This window comes from Sciurus carolinensis, chromosome 17, assembly GCF_902686445.1.
Source record: "Sciurus carolinensis chromosome 17, mSciCar1.2, whole genome shotgun sequence".
Taxonomy (NCBI): domain Eukaryota; kingdom Metazoa; phylum Chordata; class Mammalia; order Rodentia; family Sciuridae; genus Sciurus; species Sciurus carolinensis.
The window spans coordinates 18,156,439-18,177,906 of NC_062229.1; the positions used below are offsets into that span (position 1 = coordinate 18,156,439).

The 21,468-nt window shown below is 41.0% G+C and overlaps 1 protein-coding gene across 1 annotated transcript; it reads right to left on the reverse strand.

The window, feature by feature from the left end:
- Positions 1-20,341: 20,341 nt before the first annotated feature.
- Positions 20,342-21,268, reverse strand: LOC124968167 (olfactory receptor 19-like). Its single transcript, XM_047530479.1, has one exon. The coding sequence runs from the start codon at positions 21,266-21,268 to the stop codon at positions 20,342-20,344; it is 927 nt and encodes a 308-aa protein (XP_047386435.1).
- Between the last annotated feature and the right edge of the window lie 200 nt (positions 21,269-21,468).

Genomic DNA, 21,468 nt, shown 5'->3' on the forward strand with positions numbered 1-21,468 from the left:
GGAGAGGAAAAGTCCAAAGAGGAAGGGTTGCAATCCAGGTTCCTCTGAAAATCCCAGAAGAGAAATTCTGAAATTTGGGTACCATTCCTTGGTTCCAATGTGGCTGCTGTGACTACCAGAGTGATGGACAGAGACAGACATGTATTAATAACCTTTCAGAAATATTTTTACTAATATTTTACAGTAAAGAAATTATTTTTATATTTCTTGTATGAATCTTGTCCCCTCTAAGGGAACATACTCTCATTTACAATTAGAAATTCCTTTCCAATTTCTTGCCTTTTGTTAAGAGGTCAAGTATCCTGCAATTATAAATTCCTTCATGCATTTGAAGAATGAAAATCTTGTTCCAGGAACTGATAATAGATGAACAATTCAGAAAAAGCAAATATCCTTAACCAATGAAATACTATCAGAAAATTCTCCAAATTTGGGAACAAGATTTAAATCCAATACAAGAGAATTTTAGAACCCTGAATAGACAAGATCAAAAAAGATTGCCTGAAAGACACATTATAATTGAAGTGTCTGACATACAGAATGAGGATAGAAGTTTAAAAGTCACAAGAGAAAAAATGGCAGATTATATTGAAATGTAACCCAATTAGACTTTCTTCTAATTTCTTAGCTCAGACTCTAAAAGCCAGGAGGGCTTGCAATAATACATGCCGAGCTTTGAAAGACAACGGGTGCCAACCAAGACTGCTATATCCAGCAAAACTTTGTAACTAAAGATGAAATTTTTTTAAAACTCCTAAGAAAGCAAAAACTAAAAGAATTTATGACCACCAAGCCAGTATTACAAAACATATTTAATTAAATATTATACAAAAAAGAAATAAAAAATAAATATCAGAGTCAGGGTATGGATGGCTCTCACTAGAAGAATAGTCAATAGGAAAGTCAAATCTGAATTAAACAGTAGAAATTGATCAAAATGTCAGGAAACAAAAATCATCACTCTATAATAACACTTAATGTAAATGCTGCAAACTCTCCAATCATAAAACATAGACTAACAGAAATTATTTTAAAAACAAGAACAATATGTTGTTTACAAGTACTTCATTTTACAGGAAAAGACATCCACAGACTGAAGGTGAAAGAATGGGGAAAGTTATACCATGTGAATGGAGACTGAAAGCAAGCAAGAGTAGCAATTCTCATATCTGACAAAGCAGACTTCAGGCCAAAATTAAGGTGAAGAGACAAAGAAGGTTACTTCATACTGGTTAAAGGAATCATCCAATAAGAAGATGTGACTGTAGATATTTATGCCTCAAATTTTGGTGCACCTACACACATAAAATAAACCCTTTCAATATGAAGAATCAAATAGACCCCAATAAAATAATATTGGGTGATTTCATCACACTTCTCTCATCAATAGACAGATCATGCAGACATGAAGACTCTTTAGAACTCAAAAAATATTAATCACATAAATCTATGAGATATCTAAATATTTCTGATTCATGAACAGACCAAATTCACTGTCTTCTCAGCAACACATGAAACCAGCTCTAAAAATAGGTCATATTATAAAACACAAAGCAAGTCTTAGCAAGTACAGAAAAGTAGAGAGAATTCATTTCATCCTGTCACATCATAATAGGATTAAATTGGAAATTGATAACAAGATAAAAAGTAAAAAAACACTTTAAAACATGGTGATTAAATGATACACTTTTGAATGAGGACTGGATCATAAAAAGATAGGGAATAAATTAACAAATTCTTAGAAACAAATAAGAACAGAGATACAGCATATCAAGATCTCTGGGACAGTATGAAGGTAGTTCCAGGAGAAAGGTTTATAGTGCTGACTTCCTACATTGAGAAAACAGAAAGCTCTCAAATAATCTACCGTTACACCTCAAGGCCACAGAAGAGGAAAAACAAACTAATTTAAAAACTGGTAGAAGACAAGAAATAATTAAGATCAGATCCAAAATAATGAAACTGAGAAATTTAAAAAATGAAAAGACTCAATGCCACAAAGAATTGGCTCTTCAAAAAGATAAACAAGAGTGATAAACCCTTAGCCAATCTGACCAAAACAAAGAGAATATCCAAACCAACCAAATTAGAAGTGAAAAAGGAGATAGCACAGATGCTTCTGAAGTTCAGATGATTAGAAACTTTTTTTTGAAAGTGTGCACTCCAATGAACTGGAAAATCTGGAAGATATTAACAAATTTCTAGATACTACCTACCCAAATTGAACCTTGATGATGTAGAAAAACTAAAAAGACTGGTATGAAGCAATGAAACTGAAGCACCCATTGAAAACCTATCAACAACAATAACAGCCCAGAACCAAATGGATTTTCATCTGAGTTCTACCACACATTTAAAGAATGCCAATCTTCCTCAAATTAATCCATGAAAGATAAATGGAGGGAACACTGCCAAATTCATTCTGTAAAGCTGGTATCACCCTGATACCCAAACAAAACAAAAGACACATCAAGGAAAGAAAACTACAGACCAATATATCTTATGAACATATATACAAAAATACAATATTTTAGTATTCATAAAAATATTAACAAGCTGTATTCAAAAACACATTAAGATGACTGCACACCATGATCAAGAGGGCTTCATCCCACCATGACAAATTGGTTCAACATACGCAAATCAATAAATGTAATTCACCACATAAACAGAATTAAGGACAAAAAGTCACATGATCATCTCAAGAGATGCAGAAAGAAACTAACAAAATTCAACACCCATTCATGATAAAATACTGAAGAGACTTAGAAATGGAAGGAACTTATCTCTTATTATCAAGGCTGTATATGACACAACAAAGCCAATAATCATACCAAGTGGAGAAAAACTGAAAGTATTTCTTCTAAAATTAGGAGCAAGACAAGGATGTCCTCTTTCACCATGCCTAAAATTTATAGGTCTTGAAACTCTAGCCAGAGCAATCAAGCAAGAGAAGGAAATTAAAGGGATACAAATCGGAAAAGAAGAAGTAAAATTTTCTGTTGGCTGATGACATGAGCCTTTATCAAGAAGATCCAAAAGCAACCACCACAAGACTTCTAGAGCTGATAAATGAATCTCAGCAAGGCAGCAGGATACAAGATGAATGTACACAAATCAATCACTGTACTAGACTCCAATAATAAATTGAGATTTCATCTCACTCCAGATAGAATGGCAGTCATCAAACATACAAAGAACAAATGCTGATGAGGTGGAAAATGTCTAGCAAGCCAGAGAGTCCCTAGGAGACTGGAAGGCAGGAACCCTTCCATGTCCCTGGCAGCATTCACCTCCCCATGCTCCCTCGAGGCCCAGCATTTACCCAAAAGACAAAATCAAGATATGTTTTCAGTGTCAAGAAACATACCTAGCAAACATCCAAAGAGAAAAGAATTGAACACAGAGAATAAGCCAATAATTTGCAAAAGGAAATACACCAAGGAAAATAAAATGTTCCCTGGCATGTTTCTTGATTTTTCTTGAAGCAGCAGAGGGGCCCTTTCTGGTGTCACACCTACATATATTGACCCCTGGTTTCATATGACTCGATGGCAGGTGAGGAGGGCCTCACTCTCCAATTTCTCATGGGGATCTTTTCTTTGCGATTTTTAGGCTTTGGTTTCAATATCTTTTTAACATATTCTAAATCCCTTTTAACTGACCCAGAACAATTGCACATAATTGTGATTGACAGTGTAATATTTATATATATATATTATATTTATATATTATATTATATATATTTATGTATAATTATATTATATATATATATATTATATAAGGATCAGATCAGGATTATTGGCATATCTAGCACCTTAAACATTTATCATTTCTTTAGGGAACAATTTTAAAAATCCTCTCTTACTAGCTACTTTGAAACACATGGTTCATTTTTGTCAACCGTAGCTGCCCTACAGTGCCATGTAACATTAGAAGCTATTCTTCCCAGGAAACTGCAGCCCTCTCTGTACCCATGAGGCACCTTCCATCCTTCCCGGCCTCTGGTAACCACTATTTCAGTGTCTTCTTCTACGACCGACACACCCAATAGGCTCACTCTAGTCCTGGTTCTGGTATTTGTCCAACATGCAAAGACCTTCTCCCCACCCTTGATAATTATAACTTTTAATACCAACTGATACTCTCCATATGCTACACCCCTGAGGACCTTACATTACTCATGCTAATTTGATTGCACTCTGTCTTTGCCATTATAATGCAAGGTACAAAAGAACAGGGACTTCAAGTGTTTTGTTCACAATGGCATGTGAATACGTGTGCTTTATTTAGGAAAAAAATGTAAACAGGAGAAGTTATGAAAAAAATAATTGCAAGAGTATAGAACTATGTTAGACACATTGATTTCAAAACAACTCTAACAAACAAAATTAAAAGAAGTACTAAACAGGAAAAGAAACAAGATATAAAATAGCAATTATTGAACAATATCACCATGGGTTCATAATTAAATTAGCAAACACCTAGACCAAAACAATATAACTTATAATATTCCTAGAATATTTGGCACATATAGATGTCGCATTATAATTTTTTGAATGAATTAGGAATTATGTCTCATTATATTTGGACATGTACTAAATAGCATGGTAATATTTTAATTAAGTTGGAAAAGTTTAAATAGTTAAATAAAAGCTAGTATAAATAATTATCTGGAAGAAAATGAGTTGGTCTCCTAGCTCATATGTCTTACAAAAACTCAGAGGAATTAAAGACCTCAGTATAAATGTAAATGCTGTTTTCCATGAACATCAAGAAAAGTAGATACAAAATCTATGGATGAATAAATGATTTTAACTAAAGTGAGAAACTCAGAAGTAAGAAGATAGACACATATTTAACTAAAAAAAAATTAAATCTTCTATGTCCAAAAATACTACCCCTCAAATCCATTAGGAAATAAATATCTTCAGTAATCATTTGAGATGCTAACCATAGAAAATCAGCATCCAATAAAAATAGACAAATCAAATAGCGATTGGGGACACAAATCTTTGCTAAAAATGAATAATGGTTTTAGGAATTAACAAAAAAAATCTCTGCAGGATAAAAACTAGAAAAGTCGCTGTGTTGATGGGGTTGCAGGTTTTAAGTGAGCAGCAAAGGGGCCCTCTCTAATTTTCCTGAGAGAAGCAGGAAGTGTTACAGTGTCTTCAGGGAACATCTAAGCAGTTATAAATGTTTATTTGTGGATATTTAAAATATAGATATTAATATTTAAAATTCAGGTAATAGTTAGCTCAATTTTCGTCATTCGAGGAATTGTTGACATTCAGGACCAAATCACTGCTCCTGACCGTGTCTGTCGGGTGCCCAGCAGGATGCTGGCAGCATGACCAACTCAACCCGCCTCTCCCAGTGTCCCAGCCAAAAACACCTCCAGAGATTTCTCAACAACCTCTGGGGGTCAAAACACATCTTGCTGAGAACCACAGTTTTACCTTACAAATCCCTGAATATCTCTGTAGAAATCATTTTACATTGATTATATTGTAGTGATTTAATGAGGAAAAATGTCAAAGACCATCAGAAGGTCACTGAAGTCGTGAAACATTAAGCCAGGTGATAGTCAGGCTGCCCCTAGAGACTCCTTGTGGGAGAAGTGCAGGGGAAGGAGCTGGAGAGGGCTGCACTGAGCTGTCCTCACAGTGTGCATAGCAGCCTGCCGTGCGTTGTACATGGGGTGCATGCGGATGAATGTGTGCACAACATTGACAAGGAAGGAGGACCTGAGGACTTAAGGCACAGAGAGTGGCTGAGAAAATGCAGTTAGGTCCTGTGGTTTCCAAACAACTATATGTCATGAAAATCCAAAACTAGATTTATGTAAAAGTATAAAATATGAATGACTTAATGACATCAGCATGGGTCACTAATTCAAGTTTAAATTGCCAAAGACTTAGAAATAAAAGACTATAAAAGGAACTTTTGAGATCGGTGGGAGGAAGCCATATCTAATGATATAATATCTTTCCATACAAAGACACCAGGAATTGAATAGTTGGGAAAGGTAACACTAAAGAATACCCACCATGTCATAGCTGGGGTGACTCAACTTTTCAAAGCACACGCCATCACCAAACACAAAAGGCACACTAAGGGATAACAGAGACATGAAGACAAGTAGAAATATGTATAAAGGGTCATTTATTTGCTCAAGTGATGCAGAACTTTCTCCACTCAAAAATAAAAGAGAGAATCCAGATAGAACTAGCTGATATATTGATGACCACGAAGTCATAAACTTTCACACATTTCCCAAATGCATTTAAATCACAAATGAACCAAATAGCAGGTATGAAAGTTGGTTTAAAAATTCCAATTCCTAAGTTTGAGAGAAGACAATAAAAATGGGAATAAAAACCACTCCGTATCCTCCATTCAAAAAGCAAAGAATTCTCACAACACTATTTTCAAAAGAGAAAGTAAATGTCTCATCAACTTATAGATATATTGAGCCTTATGGCTCAGGATATAATTGCAAAATAAAGTTTATGAGTAGAGCCCCCCTTTAACCAATTAAATAATTACTAAATGTGAATGCACAGCTGGAGAGGAGATTCTGCACTCTCCCCATTCCCTAGGAACCTCTCTTCTACCTTAAGACTGTCTTTATTTTCAGTTTCCACACAGGCACACAGGGAAGGGAGCACAGGATATCTACCTTCCTGGGTGTGCCTTATTTCACTTAACACCATGTCCTCCAGTTCCATTTATTTTGCTGCAAAGGAGGATTTCATTGTTCTTTGTGGCTTAATAGTAATCCATTGTGTGTACATACCATATTTTCTATTCCTCTATTTATGGGATACCTAGGCTGAGTTCATAAAATAAGTTCATTTTAGCAATTTTGAAATGTACAATTTTTACTATAAATTGTCATCTGCAATACACTCGATGGCTAAAACTTTTCTTCTCCAGTTGAACTAACACTTTGTACCCTTTGATCAACCTTGTCCTTTTTCACATCTTGTAATCCTGTGCTAGAAACCTTTCTCCTCTGATCCTACAAGTCTCACTTGTTTAGGTTTCACAGGTAGGTGGTATCACGTAATATTTGCCCTTCTGGGCCTACCTCATTTTTCTTCACAGAGTATTGTACAGTTCTATTGGTGCTGTGGTAAATGACAGAATAGCCTTTTTTTTCAAGGCTGTGTAGCATTCCATACATAACACATTCCTTTTATTCATCTGTTGATAAAATTTGAAAGAAAAAGCATTTGAGAAAGTACAGCACCATTTGTGTTTAAAACATTGGAGAAACTAGGGATAAAAGGAACTTACCTTAACATTATAAAGACTGTAAATGACAAGCCAAGTTCAACATCGTATTAGAAAAACTGAAAGCATTTCATCTGCAATCAGAAATGAGACAAGGATAACCCACTCTCACCACTGCTGATCAACGTAGTCCTTGAAACAAGCCAGTCAGGCAGAAGAAGGAAATTAAAGGGATAGAGTTTTATAAAGGAGTCAAATTATCTCTACTTGTTGATGACATGATCGTACATGTAAAAGACCCAGAAGACTTCTAGAGATAATGAAGGAACTCAACAAAGGATCAGGACCACAAGATTGACATACACTTTCCTATACTTCAATAATGAATTCGCTGAGAAAGAAATCAGGAAAATTATTCCATTCATAACAACCTCAAGAAGAAAGGAAATAAAACACATAGGGATAAATCAAACCAAGCAGGTAAAAGACCTCTACAGTGAAGACTATGGAACCCTGAAGAAAGAAAGTAAGAAGACCTCAGAAGATGTAAGGATTTCCCATGTTCTTGGATAAGCAGAATTCATATCAAAATGTCCATACTGCCAAAGCATTATACAGACTCAATGCAATCCACATCAAAATACTGAGGACATTCTTCACAGAACTAAAATTCATCAAAAAAATAAAAGGCAAAAAAAAGCCAGCCAAAACAATCCTAAGCAAGAAGAGCAATACTGGGGGCATCACAGCACTGGATTTCAAATTATTCTACAGAGCTATAGTAACAAAAACAGCATGGCATTGGCATTGAAATAGACATGAAGACCAATGAAATAGAAGACAAAAAAGACAAATTCACATAGATACAGTCATCTGTTATTTGACAAAGATGCCAAAAACATATGCTGAAGAAAAGATAGCCATTTTAACAAATGGTGTTGGGAAAACCAGATATCCATATGAATAGAAACCAGATACCTATCTTCCACCCTGCACAAAAGTAAACAGAATGGATCAAAGACCTAGGAATTAGACCAGAAAATCTACAGCTGCTAGAAAAAAATGTAGGCTCAACACTCCAACATATTGGCACAGGAACAATCTTCCTTCCCAAAATTCCTGATGTGCAAGATATAAAACCAAGAATCAATGAGCAGATGGGATTAAATTAAATAGTTTCTGCACAGCTGGAAACAAGAGTGTGAAGAAAGAGCCTACGGAATGGGAGAATATCTATGCCACCTGCTCCTCAGTCAGGGGAATAATATGCAGAATATATAAAGAACTCAAAAAACTTAATACCAAAAATAGAAACAAGACAGTCAATAAATGGACAAAAGAATTAAACAGACATTTCTCAAAAAAGTAAATACAAATAGCCAAAAATATATGGAAAAAATGTTTAATCTTTCTAGCAATCAGGGTAATACAAACCAAAACTACATTCAGGTTTCATCTCACTCCAAGTAGAATGGCAATAATAAAGGATACAAATGGTAATAAATGCTGGAGAGGATGTTGGGAAAGGGTACACTCATGCATTGTTGTTGGGGCTGAAAATTAGAATACACATTGTGGAAAGCAGTATGGAGATTCATCCAGCAGTTGGATTGCAGACAGAAACAAGGAAGTTTCTCTTTCTCACAGTCTCTCAGGGACACCTGAGCTTATGAGATCATTTTTCCTCTCTGAGTCTCCCACCAGCCCCACCTCTCTCTCCCTCCTTGAGAAGATTGTTTATATTTCTTTCAATACAGGATGAAAAATGTCCTTGCTGAATGGAGACCTGAGGATACGTGTGTGGGCAAGATTTTCAAACTGGGATTTTCAGGTGCCATTCTTACATTGCTTAGGGAAAAAGTATTCGATATTGACAGTTTCCCTGTTATTCATTCCTCTTAAACAGTGTGATTGGAGGTGAGAAGATCATGGTATTAACACACTTCCCAGAGGCCATGGATTGTTGTGTTCAAGTGGTGTGTGTGTGTGTGTGTGTGTGTGTGTGTGTACGTGCATGTGCATTTGACTTTAGGGGTGAGAGCAGATTTTGGGGATCCAGGTTGAATGTATTCCAAAGGACAACACATCATACACACCACTCACACTCCTGTGCAACAGCCTCAGTGATGTACAGCAGGATCACCTCCATATGAACCCCTTAACATGCCTGTGGACTCAGACCTCAAAGACATTGAACCAGACACTGCAATCCTGCTGGGATAAATCCTAGTTCTTGGCTGGCAACAGTGAACGTCTCAAGTGTGTAAACCTGTAGGGAGGAGCGTTCTGCTTCTCCTACCTACAAAAGTAAACAACTGCCCCAAGTTGACTCAGTGTTACCTAGGGTACCTGTATAGGAGCCTGGTGGTCTGATCCCCTATGGCACATTGTGATTGGGCAAGAAATCTATAAAATGTATAGCTGTTCCCGCAATAAACAATTTTGTAGGCTGCTCGCCACGAGCCTGCTTCCACCCAACTCCCGGAGTCTGGGTCTTCCCTCCACGTCCTTACCTGCATATAAGCTAGCCTGGCACAATAGACAAACTACACAATCCTTTATCCAGACAGTGAAGTAGAGTTTGTGCATTCTGTGAATTCCCTAGAGGTTTGATTTCTTTGTTTTCAACCTCTTTATTGTATCATAACCTCTTTAGAAAGCCTCCTGCTCTTCTGATACCCAACATTTCTTCCCTCTTCAGGTTCCTGATTTCCCAGTGTCCTTTCCACCTCTGATCAGACAGTTTGGAGATTCCCAGGAATCTCACAATGTGATGAGTTGCACTGGTCCAATGGTTAAAGAAACTACACTCAAAACTCAGACTGTTTCTTTTATGAAGGAGAAATTCTAAGCCTCACTCACACAGAATAACACACACACAGGCTCACACTCACACAGGTTCACACACAGGATCATTATCACACACAGGCTCACACTCACACAGGCTCACACTCACACATGGGCTCACACTCACACATGGGCTCACACTCACACAGCTTCACACTCATACAGGCTCACACTCACACACAGGTTCACACACACAGGCTCACACTCACACACAAGCTCAGACTCACATAGGCTCACACACATAGGCACACACACAGGCTCACACTCACACACAAACTCACACTCACATAGGCTCACACACAGGCTCACACTCACAGGCTCACACACACAAGTTCACACTCACGCAGACTCACACTCACACACAGGCTCACACTTGCACAGGCTCACACTCACAGGCTCACACTCGCACAGGCTCACACTCACACACAGGTTCACACTCACACAGGCTCACACACACAGGGTCACACACAGGCTCACACTCAGGCTCACGTTCACACACAGTCTCACACACAAACAGGCACACACTGACACACAGGCTCACACTCACTCATAGTCTCACACTCACACACAGGCTCACACTCACAAAGGCTCACACTCACCCAAAGGCTCACACTCACACAGGCTCACACTCACACAGGCTCACACACAGGCTCACACTCGCACAGGCTCACACTCACACACAGGCTCACACACAGGCTCACACTCACACAGGCTCACACACAGGCTCACACTCACCCAGGCTCACACTCACCCAAAGGTTCACACTCACACAGGCTCACACTCACACACAGGCTCACACTCACCCAAAGGCTCACACTCACACAGGCTCACACACACAGGCTCACACTCACACAGGCTCACACTTACACTCAGGCTCACACTCACCCAAAGGCTCACACGCACACAGGCTCACACACAGGCTCACACTCACACAGGCTCACAATCTCACACAGGCTCAAACACACACACACACACACACAAATGCTCACACTCACACACGACCTGGGAGCATACTGCTTTCCAGGCCCTCTGGCCCATGTCAATGCCACGTTCCTCTCACCTTTGGTCGCTCGATGTAAAATAAGAGGATGATGGGAAGCCGTCCACTTCAGGTTCCTTTTCTCCTAAGCGATGTCTGAATCGCAGGCAGAAATCCCAGGAGGAAAATGTTCCATACGTGGTCATTCTTGGCCCTCCAGTTGGCCATTTTTCACCCTGTATGGAAAAATATACACACGATCTGTTCCATGAACCAACAGAGAGAAAGAGAGAGCAAGATGCAATGGCTCTGAGGAGGAAAATGGTCTGATATGCTCAGGTGTCCATGAGAGACGGTGAGGAGGAAAGAGCTTCCTGGGGTGATGGAATAGAAAGAGAAAGGAAAAGAGCAGAGCAGGGCTGGGCAGCGCCACCCAGCAGAAGACAGATCAGTGAGGGGAGGAAGGGCACCCGGGAGGGGACCCGGGGTGGGGGAGGGGAGGGAAGTACCAGGATGGAACCAGAGCAGAGGAAATTCCACGATTCTGTGATTGTGTTGATTCCGTCAAAACGAACCCTAATGTCTTGTATGACTAAAAGGAAACAATAAAAAACAGAAAAGGAAAAGCCACCTTGTTTCTGGTTGCAACTCCAGTCCAGTCAACCCTGATGAGGACCAGCAGAAATCATAGAAGATCAGCACCGAATTTCTCAGTCGATGGACATACGGTGCCTTGTTGGGACCACCAACTTACAGAGCAAACAGTCACATTGATAAGCACAAGCATGAAAGGAAGAGCAACCAAAACTTCAATAAGGGCACATGCAGAGACCAGGACCACGAGGGCATCTTACATGCAGTACTGAAGGAGCTGTTTCCTGCACCATTCACCGCTGATTGGAGTAACCGGTGCTTTATGGTTTGGATAGCTACATAAAGTGGTACCTGTTTATACAGTTCAAGGTGATATTTCAATGAGCGTGTACACTGGGCTATGAGCAAGTCAGGATAGCAAGCACATCCCCCACCTCGACCAGCTTTCTCTGTGGTGAGAACCTTCAGATTCTCTCTGTGGAGATTTGAAGTTCACCCTGCTGTTAACTCTGCTCCTCCTCCTGGGCCATGGCACAGCAGAACCCATTGCTCCTGCCAAACTCCGACTGCAGCCCCCGATCAGCCTCCCCTGACCCCATCCCAGGCCCTGGTAACCCCTTTCTCACTCTGGTGAGATCCACACTTTAGAGTAGACGGTGGAAACCCATTGATATGTGACTTCCCGTGGAACAAGGCAGGCGTGAAAGAGAAATACCAACTGGTTACGACATGCACGATAGCATTTTAGACAGGCCCCTTCTTAATTTTATCCTGTGCTCTCTATTCCCAGACTTTGCATTTGAACTCCATGGACACATCCCATTATTTTCTCCACGGAGTTCAAATGTGAAGCCTGGGAATAGAGAGCACAGAGGAAAAGTCAGAAAGGGGCCTGTCTTCATGCAACAGGCACAGCCCCCCCAGATCACATCCCATAATATCCTGCACACACCTTCGCAATTCTGCCCTTCACACAGAAGAAACCCCGCTTGTGGCAAACCCCTGGGGACAGCACCTCGCACACACGTGTCCTCGCTGGGCCGTGCCTGCACGTCTCAAGGTGGGTCAGAAAGAGCAGGGGTTTCACTGCTTTGCTCACCTTTCTCTTGTCATGGCGATATGGGAACATGTGTTCATGGCAGAGAATAAAATGAAAGAAAAGAAGCTGTGAAATAAAAGGAAGGGGAACTGGACATGATGGCCCACACCTCTAATCCCAGCAACACAGGAGACTGAGGCAGGGGAGTCGAAAGTCCAAGTCAGCTCAGCAACTTCCCAAGACCCTGTCTCGAAATAAAAAATAAAAAGCCCAGCCCTGGGGACGTTACTCACTACTTAAGTCCTTCTGGGTTAAATCCACAATACCAAAAAAATATAAAATAAAATAAAGACTAGGAAAGGAAAAATGCAAAGTGTTTCAAAACAACTGTATTCAACACACTTGAACAGAATATTAAAAATTCAGTGAAACAAGACATATAATACCAAATATTTAACTCTATCAGGATGGATAAATAAGTAAATTGGCAAACACCCACACATAAAAGACTGCAAGAAAGAAAATTCCTTGAGTTTGTGGCACAAAGCAGATATTCACATGCTATTTATGAAACTGAACAGGAATTTTATGTACATGGACACCTAAGAGATGACAAAGTTGTATTCAACATAGCTGAAAACATTTGTGTATTAAATAAAGTCCAGCATTAATGTCTGTCTATCTGGAGGAAAATGACATTGGTCCCCTCGTTCACAAATCTAAAATCCTCAGTGATATTAACGACTTCCATATAATGGTAAATAATGCATATTGGAAAAACATCAAAAATGGACTAAGGAACTGAACAGACACTTCACAGAAGAAGATATACACTCTATCAAAAATATATGAAAAAATGTTCAACACCTCTAGCAATTAGAGAAATGCAAATTGAAACTACGATTTCATCTCACTACAATCAGAATGGCAATAATCAAGAATAAGCCAACAATAAGTGTTGTTGAGAATGTGGGGGAAAGGTACACCCCTACATTGCTGGTGGAAATGAAAAATGGTGCAACCATTATGTAAAGCAGTGTGGAGTTTCCTCAGAAAATTAGGAATGGAACCACCATTTAATCCAGTTATCCACTCCTCAGTTTATACCCAAAGAACTTAAAGTCAGCATACTATAGGGACACAGTCACATCAATGTTTAGAGTAGCTCAACTCACAAGAACTAAACTATGGAACCAACCTAGGTGTCCTTCAACAGATGAATGAATAAAGAAAATGTGGTATAAATATATATAACGGACTATTACTCAGCTTTTAAAAAGAATGAAATTCTGGCATTTGCTGGTAAATGGATGGAGTTGGAGAATATCATGCTAAGCAAAAATAAGCCAATTCCAAAAAATCAAAGGTCAAATGTTTTCTCTGATATGCAGATGATAATTCACAATAAGGCGTAGGGGATAGGGAAGAATAGCATTCCTTTATATTAGGTAGAGGGGAGTGAAGGGAGGGAAAAGGGTATGGGGGTGGAAGGATAGTAAAGTGAAACAGACCTTATTACCTCATGTACATGCATGACTTCCTGGTCAGTGTGATCCTACAAAATGTACAATCAGAAAAATGAAAACTTACACTCCATTTATGTATGATTTATCAAAATGTATAAATGTATTCTACTGTCATGTACAACTCATTAGAGCAATTTAAAAATTCATTTAAAAAGTGTCATTTAAAATTCATGAGTGCAGCAGGACAAATTCATCTAAAATAAGTTAACAACTGGGAAGTAAGAAGACCCACAAGTTTAACTGCTTAAAATTTAAAACTGTTTCTGGCCAAAGAATGTCACTCCAAAAGTCAATATAGAAAAGAAGTGGAAAATTTAATTAAAAGGTGGATAACTGTAGAAAACGGGCTTATGAGACTAATAAGCCAATGAAAAGAGTGCTCCATCTCAGAAATACCAAGTGCTCTCCTGTCACTGTGTCTCCCTCCACAGGTGACAGGCATTTCTCCTTTCCACCTAATTAGTTCCCACGGTCCTGGGACACATGCTCACTTACACTGAAACCACAGGGAGCCTCCTCACCCTCTTCTGATGGGGCTGCCTTTGCCACCACGTCATTGTCATAAAGGACCTGGCACTGCTGAGCTCACTGTTCACTCCTCCTTCCACCATAGTAAACATAAATACCAATGAATTAATCACACACTTCATCAAACCACTTCTGCAACCTCTCAGCTCTGGGTGGGGCTGGATGGGCTCTCGCTTGACCTTAGGTACACATTCTTGGCTTCCAGCCTGTCCATGCCTCCCAGCAGCATCTGCTGGGCTCTCAGACTCACCTGGGTGGGTTCTGAATGGAAGGTTTCTGAGTGCAAGTCCACATCCCTCCCAGGATGCTGGGCCACGAGGACAGAAGCTCCATCCCCAGGTGAGGCTGCAGATGAGTCAAGCAGCAGTCCCCAAACCTCATGCAGGACTCTGCAGTACAAAACCAGGTCCCATCCTGACCAAGGTGGCACACAAGCAAAGGAACAGCAGCAGGGGAGATATTTTCAGCTCTGTCTCTGCAAATTAGGCTCGTTTGCTTCTTCTTATCCCAAACCTGAGGCATCAATTCCCTGTGAAATGTTGCTCCACATCAGAAGTAATATTTTTCTTGCAGGTACTCTGTTCCCAAGACACCAGGTTAAAAGTCAGGTGAATTGCTCTTTACTACTCCTCCATGAACTCTTCTGCCTTCTAGAGATTTAACATCCTAATATTTTGTCCCAGTCCTGAAAAAAATTTTCTCAAAAGTCTAAGACAAAGGAACCTATATCATGACCACTGTTCCCCACAGGCTTGACTTGAGTTGGGTCACCACTCCAACTCCAGAAAATTTCTTACTCCTCTCTTCAACTACAGGTGCACCAGATCCCTTGATAGATGACTGTGACTCTTGTAATCTCTGACTTCATGATGCTTTTTCCAAAACAACAGAAATATCATGTTTATGAACCTATGAAGAGCCATCACTTGGTCCTGTGTTGATTAAACTATGGGTAATTCAAAGACATAGTTTTAGATCTTTCTATATGCAATGCCCTGAGATTAGCACCTTTTAAGAATGCTCTTATTTCATTGTTATAAAACCCCATCCTTTGTGATCTGTACAGTTATGAACCTCATTCTATTTTCATATCCAAGGAAATGGGATTGCTTCAGTGATCTGCACTATTAGGATCTCAACCTAAGAAGTTTAGAGGAGACAGAAATATTCAGTCCATAACAGAGTGCAAAGGCCACAAAGGCAGGGGCGAGATGTCTGGCACACATTAAGTGCTCAATAGACATTTGGGCTCCATGAACAAATCAATGTTTAAGGAGGTGGAAATGCGAGCAGTCCTGATTTCACCATTGCCTTTTGTATGCACAATTCAAATTATCCCTGTTCTCTATAAATATGCACAATGGTGTGTCAAATGACAATACACTTTCAACACTCATGTCATCTGCAAGCAGCCCTGTGACCTCCTCCTCTCCACTGTGCACATCCTTATTCTTCCTCCTGTCTGGTTGCTCTGGCCACAGCTGGCAGAACCATGGTGACAAGGGTGGGCACCCTCGACTCCTCCCACATCTCCCAGGACACGTCGCCTGTCTTTCCCCGATCAGCATGACCTTAGCCTCGGGCTTCTCCTCTCCATCCTTTGTGGAGGTAAACATCTCCAATGCTTGTGGAGAAAACACCTAACGCCCATGTCAGGTTCACCATTTTTATCCACTCAAACGTTTATTATTACTATTACTTCATGGTGAAAACTTTCAAAACCCTTTCTTCTGCTTTTTTGAAGCAACTGCACTGTTGTGTAGACTGAGGGGATCAAGGGTGGGAAAGGACGGGAGGTGGCGGGGAACCAGTGGGTGAAATTGGCATAATTGTGCTATGTGTGTAATATCTCAAGGAATCCCACTTCTGTGCAGAATTAGAAGGCACCACCTTTAAGAAAATCAGTATATAACACCAGTAGAGTTCTGGGTAATTGGGTGAGGGAGCAAGAGAGGGAAAGGAGAAGCACCAGAGACAGACATGTTATTGCCCATGTGAATATGCCACACTGAACCCCACTGTCACCTCTGATTATAGGGCACTGATTAAAACACCATGTGGAGTGTGAAGTACATTGTTATTATCCACTGAATGATTTTTGAGTCCATCAGTATTTGAATAAAAGAAAGGTGTAAGTGCTTTTTCAGGGAAACAGCAAGACTTGTCACTGGACTGGGAATGGCAAGATAAAGAAGAGGCCCAAGGAAGGAAGCTGTGCTACAGAAACAGGAGCTCCAGAGACTGAGGCTTGGACAGGAAGGGGGAGCAGAGCTTCCCTGGAGTTTCTGCGGGTACCAAACCTGCTCCCCTGTTGGGGACTGTGCCATGTGGGCTGCACCAGGATGGCACCTGGCGGCCAGCCGGAGGTTGTTTTGATCACATCAGCAGTGAGGAGGTTGATTAATATAAGCACACCCAGGTGTTTTGTCATTGGCCATATTCAATTAAGTCCATGCACACAACGCATGCACAGGTGTTCCCGAATGCTCCTGCTCGGGCCTGCTCCTTTTAACCTTTGCTGTGATTGGACAGCTGGCTCCTCACCTGATCTTAACTGGCGTGGCCCCGCCCTCCACCTCCTGGAGGGAATATAAGTGGGCAGTAGGCAGAAGGGAAAAAGCAGCAGCTGGCAGAGAAAAGAAGAAACTAGCAGAGAGAAGAAGCAGCTAGCCCTCAGATAGATAGCACCTAGTTCACAGGATGCCGACGCACATCTAAAAGAAGCAGCAGAACTCTAAGAAGAAATAGATCTCTGATAAGCATAGCAAGCCTCTCTTTCTCTAAAAAATTCCTCTAAAAGCAAAGTCTCTCTTTCTATAAGCAAAGGCTATCTTTCTCTCAAAGCTTCTCTTCCTCTAAAATCAAGCAAACCTCTTTTTCCTCTATAAGCTAAAGAATAAATAAGCAAGCAAGGAAGCAGCTCAGAAATAGAAGTAGTTTATTTCCAGTCCACCTCCAATAAATACCCACGCAATTGTTGCTGCAGGCGGTAATAAATATCTGCAGGATTGTTGCCGTGGGCGGCAACACTCCCCTCCACCCCATCCTAGATCTCCGGGGTCAGTAAATGGTCCTACTGAAACAACAGGTCCATAGCCCTGCTGACCCTCTGTCAGATTTAAGGTGTTTGGCCTCAAGTATTTAGAAGAAAAAAGGAGTTGATTTCTTCTTCATCTAGAAATGGTGAGTAGGGGGTGAAGGACACAGGGAAGTAGTATAACTGAGAACTCTGGACCTTCTGAAGTACAATTTCCACTACTTCTCATTAAAAATGTAGTTGGACACTCTCTCTCTTCTCCAAGAAAAATTAGCTCAGTTTCTGCCCACAGAGGTGGAAGGAATCATCCCTCAACATTAAAATAGAAGAATCACAGTAAAAAAAAAAATTCACATTTGTGTTAGACTGTTTGCAGAGATGGCCTCAATTCACCCCCTTGCCTTTATCCTTGACATGTTCAATGTGACTGAGAAGGGCTTCCTTTGAGAGGTGGGGTTGATTTCTCCACATTGATATCTTGACTGGTCTTCAAGTGTCTTATTTTATTTGACCAATAGAAAAAGATGGAAGTGACAGTGTGCTTCTAGGTCCCGAGTGTGTATCTGCTGCTCCCCACATCTTACCGTGATGTAGAATGAGAGGACATGTGGATCACAGCCTGTTGACCCAACTGTAGTGTCATGGATTAACATGCCCCTCAAAAGCTCCTGGGTTAAAGACTCAGAGGTGAAGCAATTATTTGGGAGATCTGTGACCTAATCTGCCCATCCCAGTTTGGATGCACTGACGGGGTGGTCACTGTGGGCAGGTGGGCATTGCAAGAGGAGGCGGGTCACAGGGGCATGTCCTGGAAGGATGCAGCCTCCTTGGGAACCTTCCCTGCTGCTCCCTCTCTGCCTCCTGCCTGGCATGAGATGAGCAGAGCTTCTCAACCACACTTGTGTACCATGTTGATCTTCCTCTCCTTGGGCCAGAGCAATGGGCTCAACCTCTGGAACCAGGAGCCAACATAAAATTTTCTTGGATATTTCTGTAAAAAATTCTTGGATATTTTGGTGACAGTGATGCAAAGTTGGCTGGTACACATAACCAGCCCTCCAACTCCAGCCACAAAACCCCAAGTGTGAAAGTATCAGTCAAGGTGAGCAGAGCAACCCCAGTGAACTCTCAGCTGAAAACAGACATATAAAGGTACCAGAGAGGTATGAATGGAAAAGACCTGAGGACTTCCAACTTAAACTCCAAGGTGATCAAAAACCACAGTATTATTTTAAGCCATTTATTTTGGGATAGTTATCTTTGTGCCAACAGCAGAATGGAAGAATATCAGAATAGCCATCTTCTATTTGTTATTTGCTCTGATGTTTACAAGCAATACTCATGACTACCTGTTGCTCGCATCTATTCTACATAACTGTATCAGAAAGTGAGCATTGGTGTGTAACCTGGAGAACAAGCACAGGTATGTTTGAGCAGGAGGACCTTGGACTCCTGAGGCACAAGTCCTCATTCCCAGAGGAATTTCCAGGCAGAAGTCAAGGTCCTGGGCAGGCCTTCCTTAGCTCAGGAGCACTGAAGAGAACGTAGAATAGTAAAGACAGAATTAAGAGGATAATATGCACTCACACACACTTTAAAGTTCATGGTAAATGTTACAGTATTGGAAAGAGTCAGATTTGTACATAGCACAGAAAAACGTTAAAGCAGAAACAGGAAGAGGATGAAAAGGATACATAGAACATGAAAGCAGATCCTTCAGTATGCTCAATAAACCCTTTCAGGAAAGGATACCAAAATTTCACATTTCCTTGGGTACATGGACATCATCAAAAACTGATAACTCATAGGAGACTAATGACTGGATAGTGAAGGCATGATTGACAGTTCTACCTAGCAAGGTTCTCTCTGATGTTAGGACCCTAGCAAGTCCATTGATTCATGCACATTTGCCTGTCTGAATAGGCTACTTAGTTCATGTACATTGGAGAGCAGACACCAGCACCCTTCACACAGTAGGACATGCTCTGACAACTGCATTAATAAGACACTAATACAATTTCTCAGGATGATAGACTGACATGGTCAACTGTAAAACCGGCACTATGTGGATCTCTACATCTGAAGGAAGAGCAGTTAAGGGAACAACAGAGAAAGGAACCAGAATAGAAAATGGAAAAATGGTGGTCTCAGAATTTCTCCTTCAGAAAATAAAAAAATAAAAGAGCCTCAGTGGCCAAAGGGTCATTATTCCACTGGAGCAGTGCAACTCTTCAGGATATCAGACTCACAGGAATCTGCACATTGCTTCTGATCTGACCACAGGAATCTGCAAATTGCTTCTGAACTGGGGTGGAAAGGATATAGGGAAAGTAGGAACCTCAAGAAGGAAGAAATGTTGGGTGTCAAAAGAGCAGGAGGCTTTCCAATGTGGTTGTGACACAATAAAGAGGTTGAAAACAAAGAAATCAAACCTCCAGGAAATTCACAGAATGTACAAGCTCTACTTCATGGTCTGGAAAAGAACTGCAGTGCCTGGTTCAGTGACTTTGAGTCCCAAGTCCACAGGCACCTCTTGCAAAATGTCTCCTCTACAGCTTCCCACGGAAGAGTCTTCTCAGATCTCCTGTGAGGTCCTTGTTCCTCAGGCTGTAGATGAAGGGGTTCAGCATGGGGGTGACCACGCTGTACATCACCGAGGCTCTTGCTGTCGATTGTGAGTTCTGGGTAATGGAAGAATTGAGGTACACTCCCAGGAGTGTAGAGTAGAACAAGGAGACCACAGAGAGGTGAGAGGCACAGGTGGAGAAGGCTTTGTACTTGACCTGAGCTGAAGAAATTGCACGGATGGAGGACACTATCTTGGAGTAGGAGTAAAGGACCCCAGCGAGGGGACCACCTCCCAGCAACACCGCTGCAAAATACATCACCATATCATTGGGAAACGTGTCAGAACAGGCGAGTAGGACCAGCTGGTTGAGTTCACATACAAAGTGTGGGATCTCCAGGTCTATGCAGAAGGACAGCCTCAATGCCATTAAGGTTTCTAATAAGGAATTCAGGGCAGTTGTGGCCCAGCATGCCAGCACCAGCAGTCCACAGAGCCGGTGGTTCATGACTGTGTAGTGTAAGGGGTGACAGATGGCCACATAATGGTCATAGGCCATCACCGCCAGGAGGAAGTTGTCCAAAACACCAAAGAATATGAAAAAGTATATCTGGGTGATGCAGCCTGCATAGGTTATGACCTTGCTCTGGGTCTGGATGTTCACCAGCATCTTTGGAATGCTGGTTGTGGTGAAGCAGATGTCTGCAAAGGACAGGTTGGCGAGGAAGAAGTACATGGGCGTGTGCAGGTGGGAGTCTGAGATGGTGGCCAGGATGATGAGCAGGTTCCCCAGCACAGTGACCAGGTACATAAACAGAAACAGCCCAAAGAGGAAGGGTTGCAATTTGGGGTCCTCTGAAATTCCCAGCAGAAGAAATTTTGAAATGCGTGTTTCATTCCCTTGCTCCATATATTTAATGTGACTAATAGAAAAAAAAATACAGAGAAATTATTTGACACAATTATGCAGTACTCACCTGAAAGAATTTGATCTTTGAAGTTTCGAGACTAACTGCTGTTTTGTTTATGATTCAGTTCCTCTTTAGGGGATCCCCTTGCCATCTTCCATTTGGAAATGCTGTCTCACTCTCAGTCTTCCCCTAAGAGAAA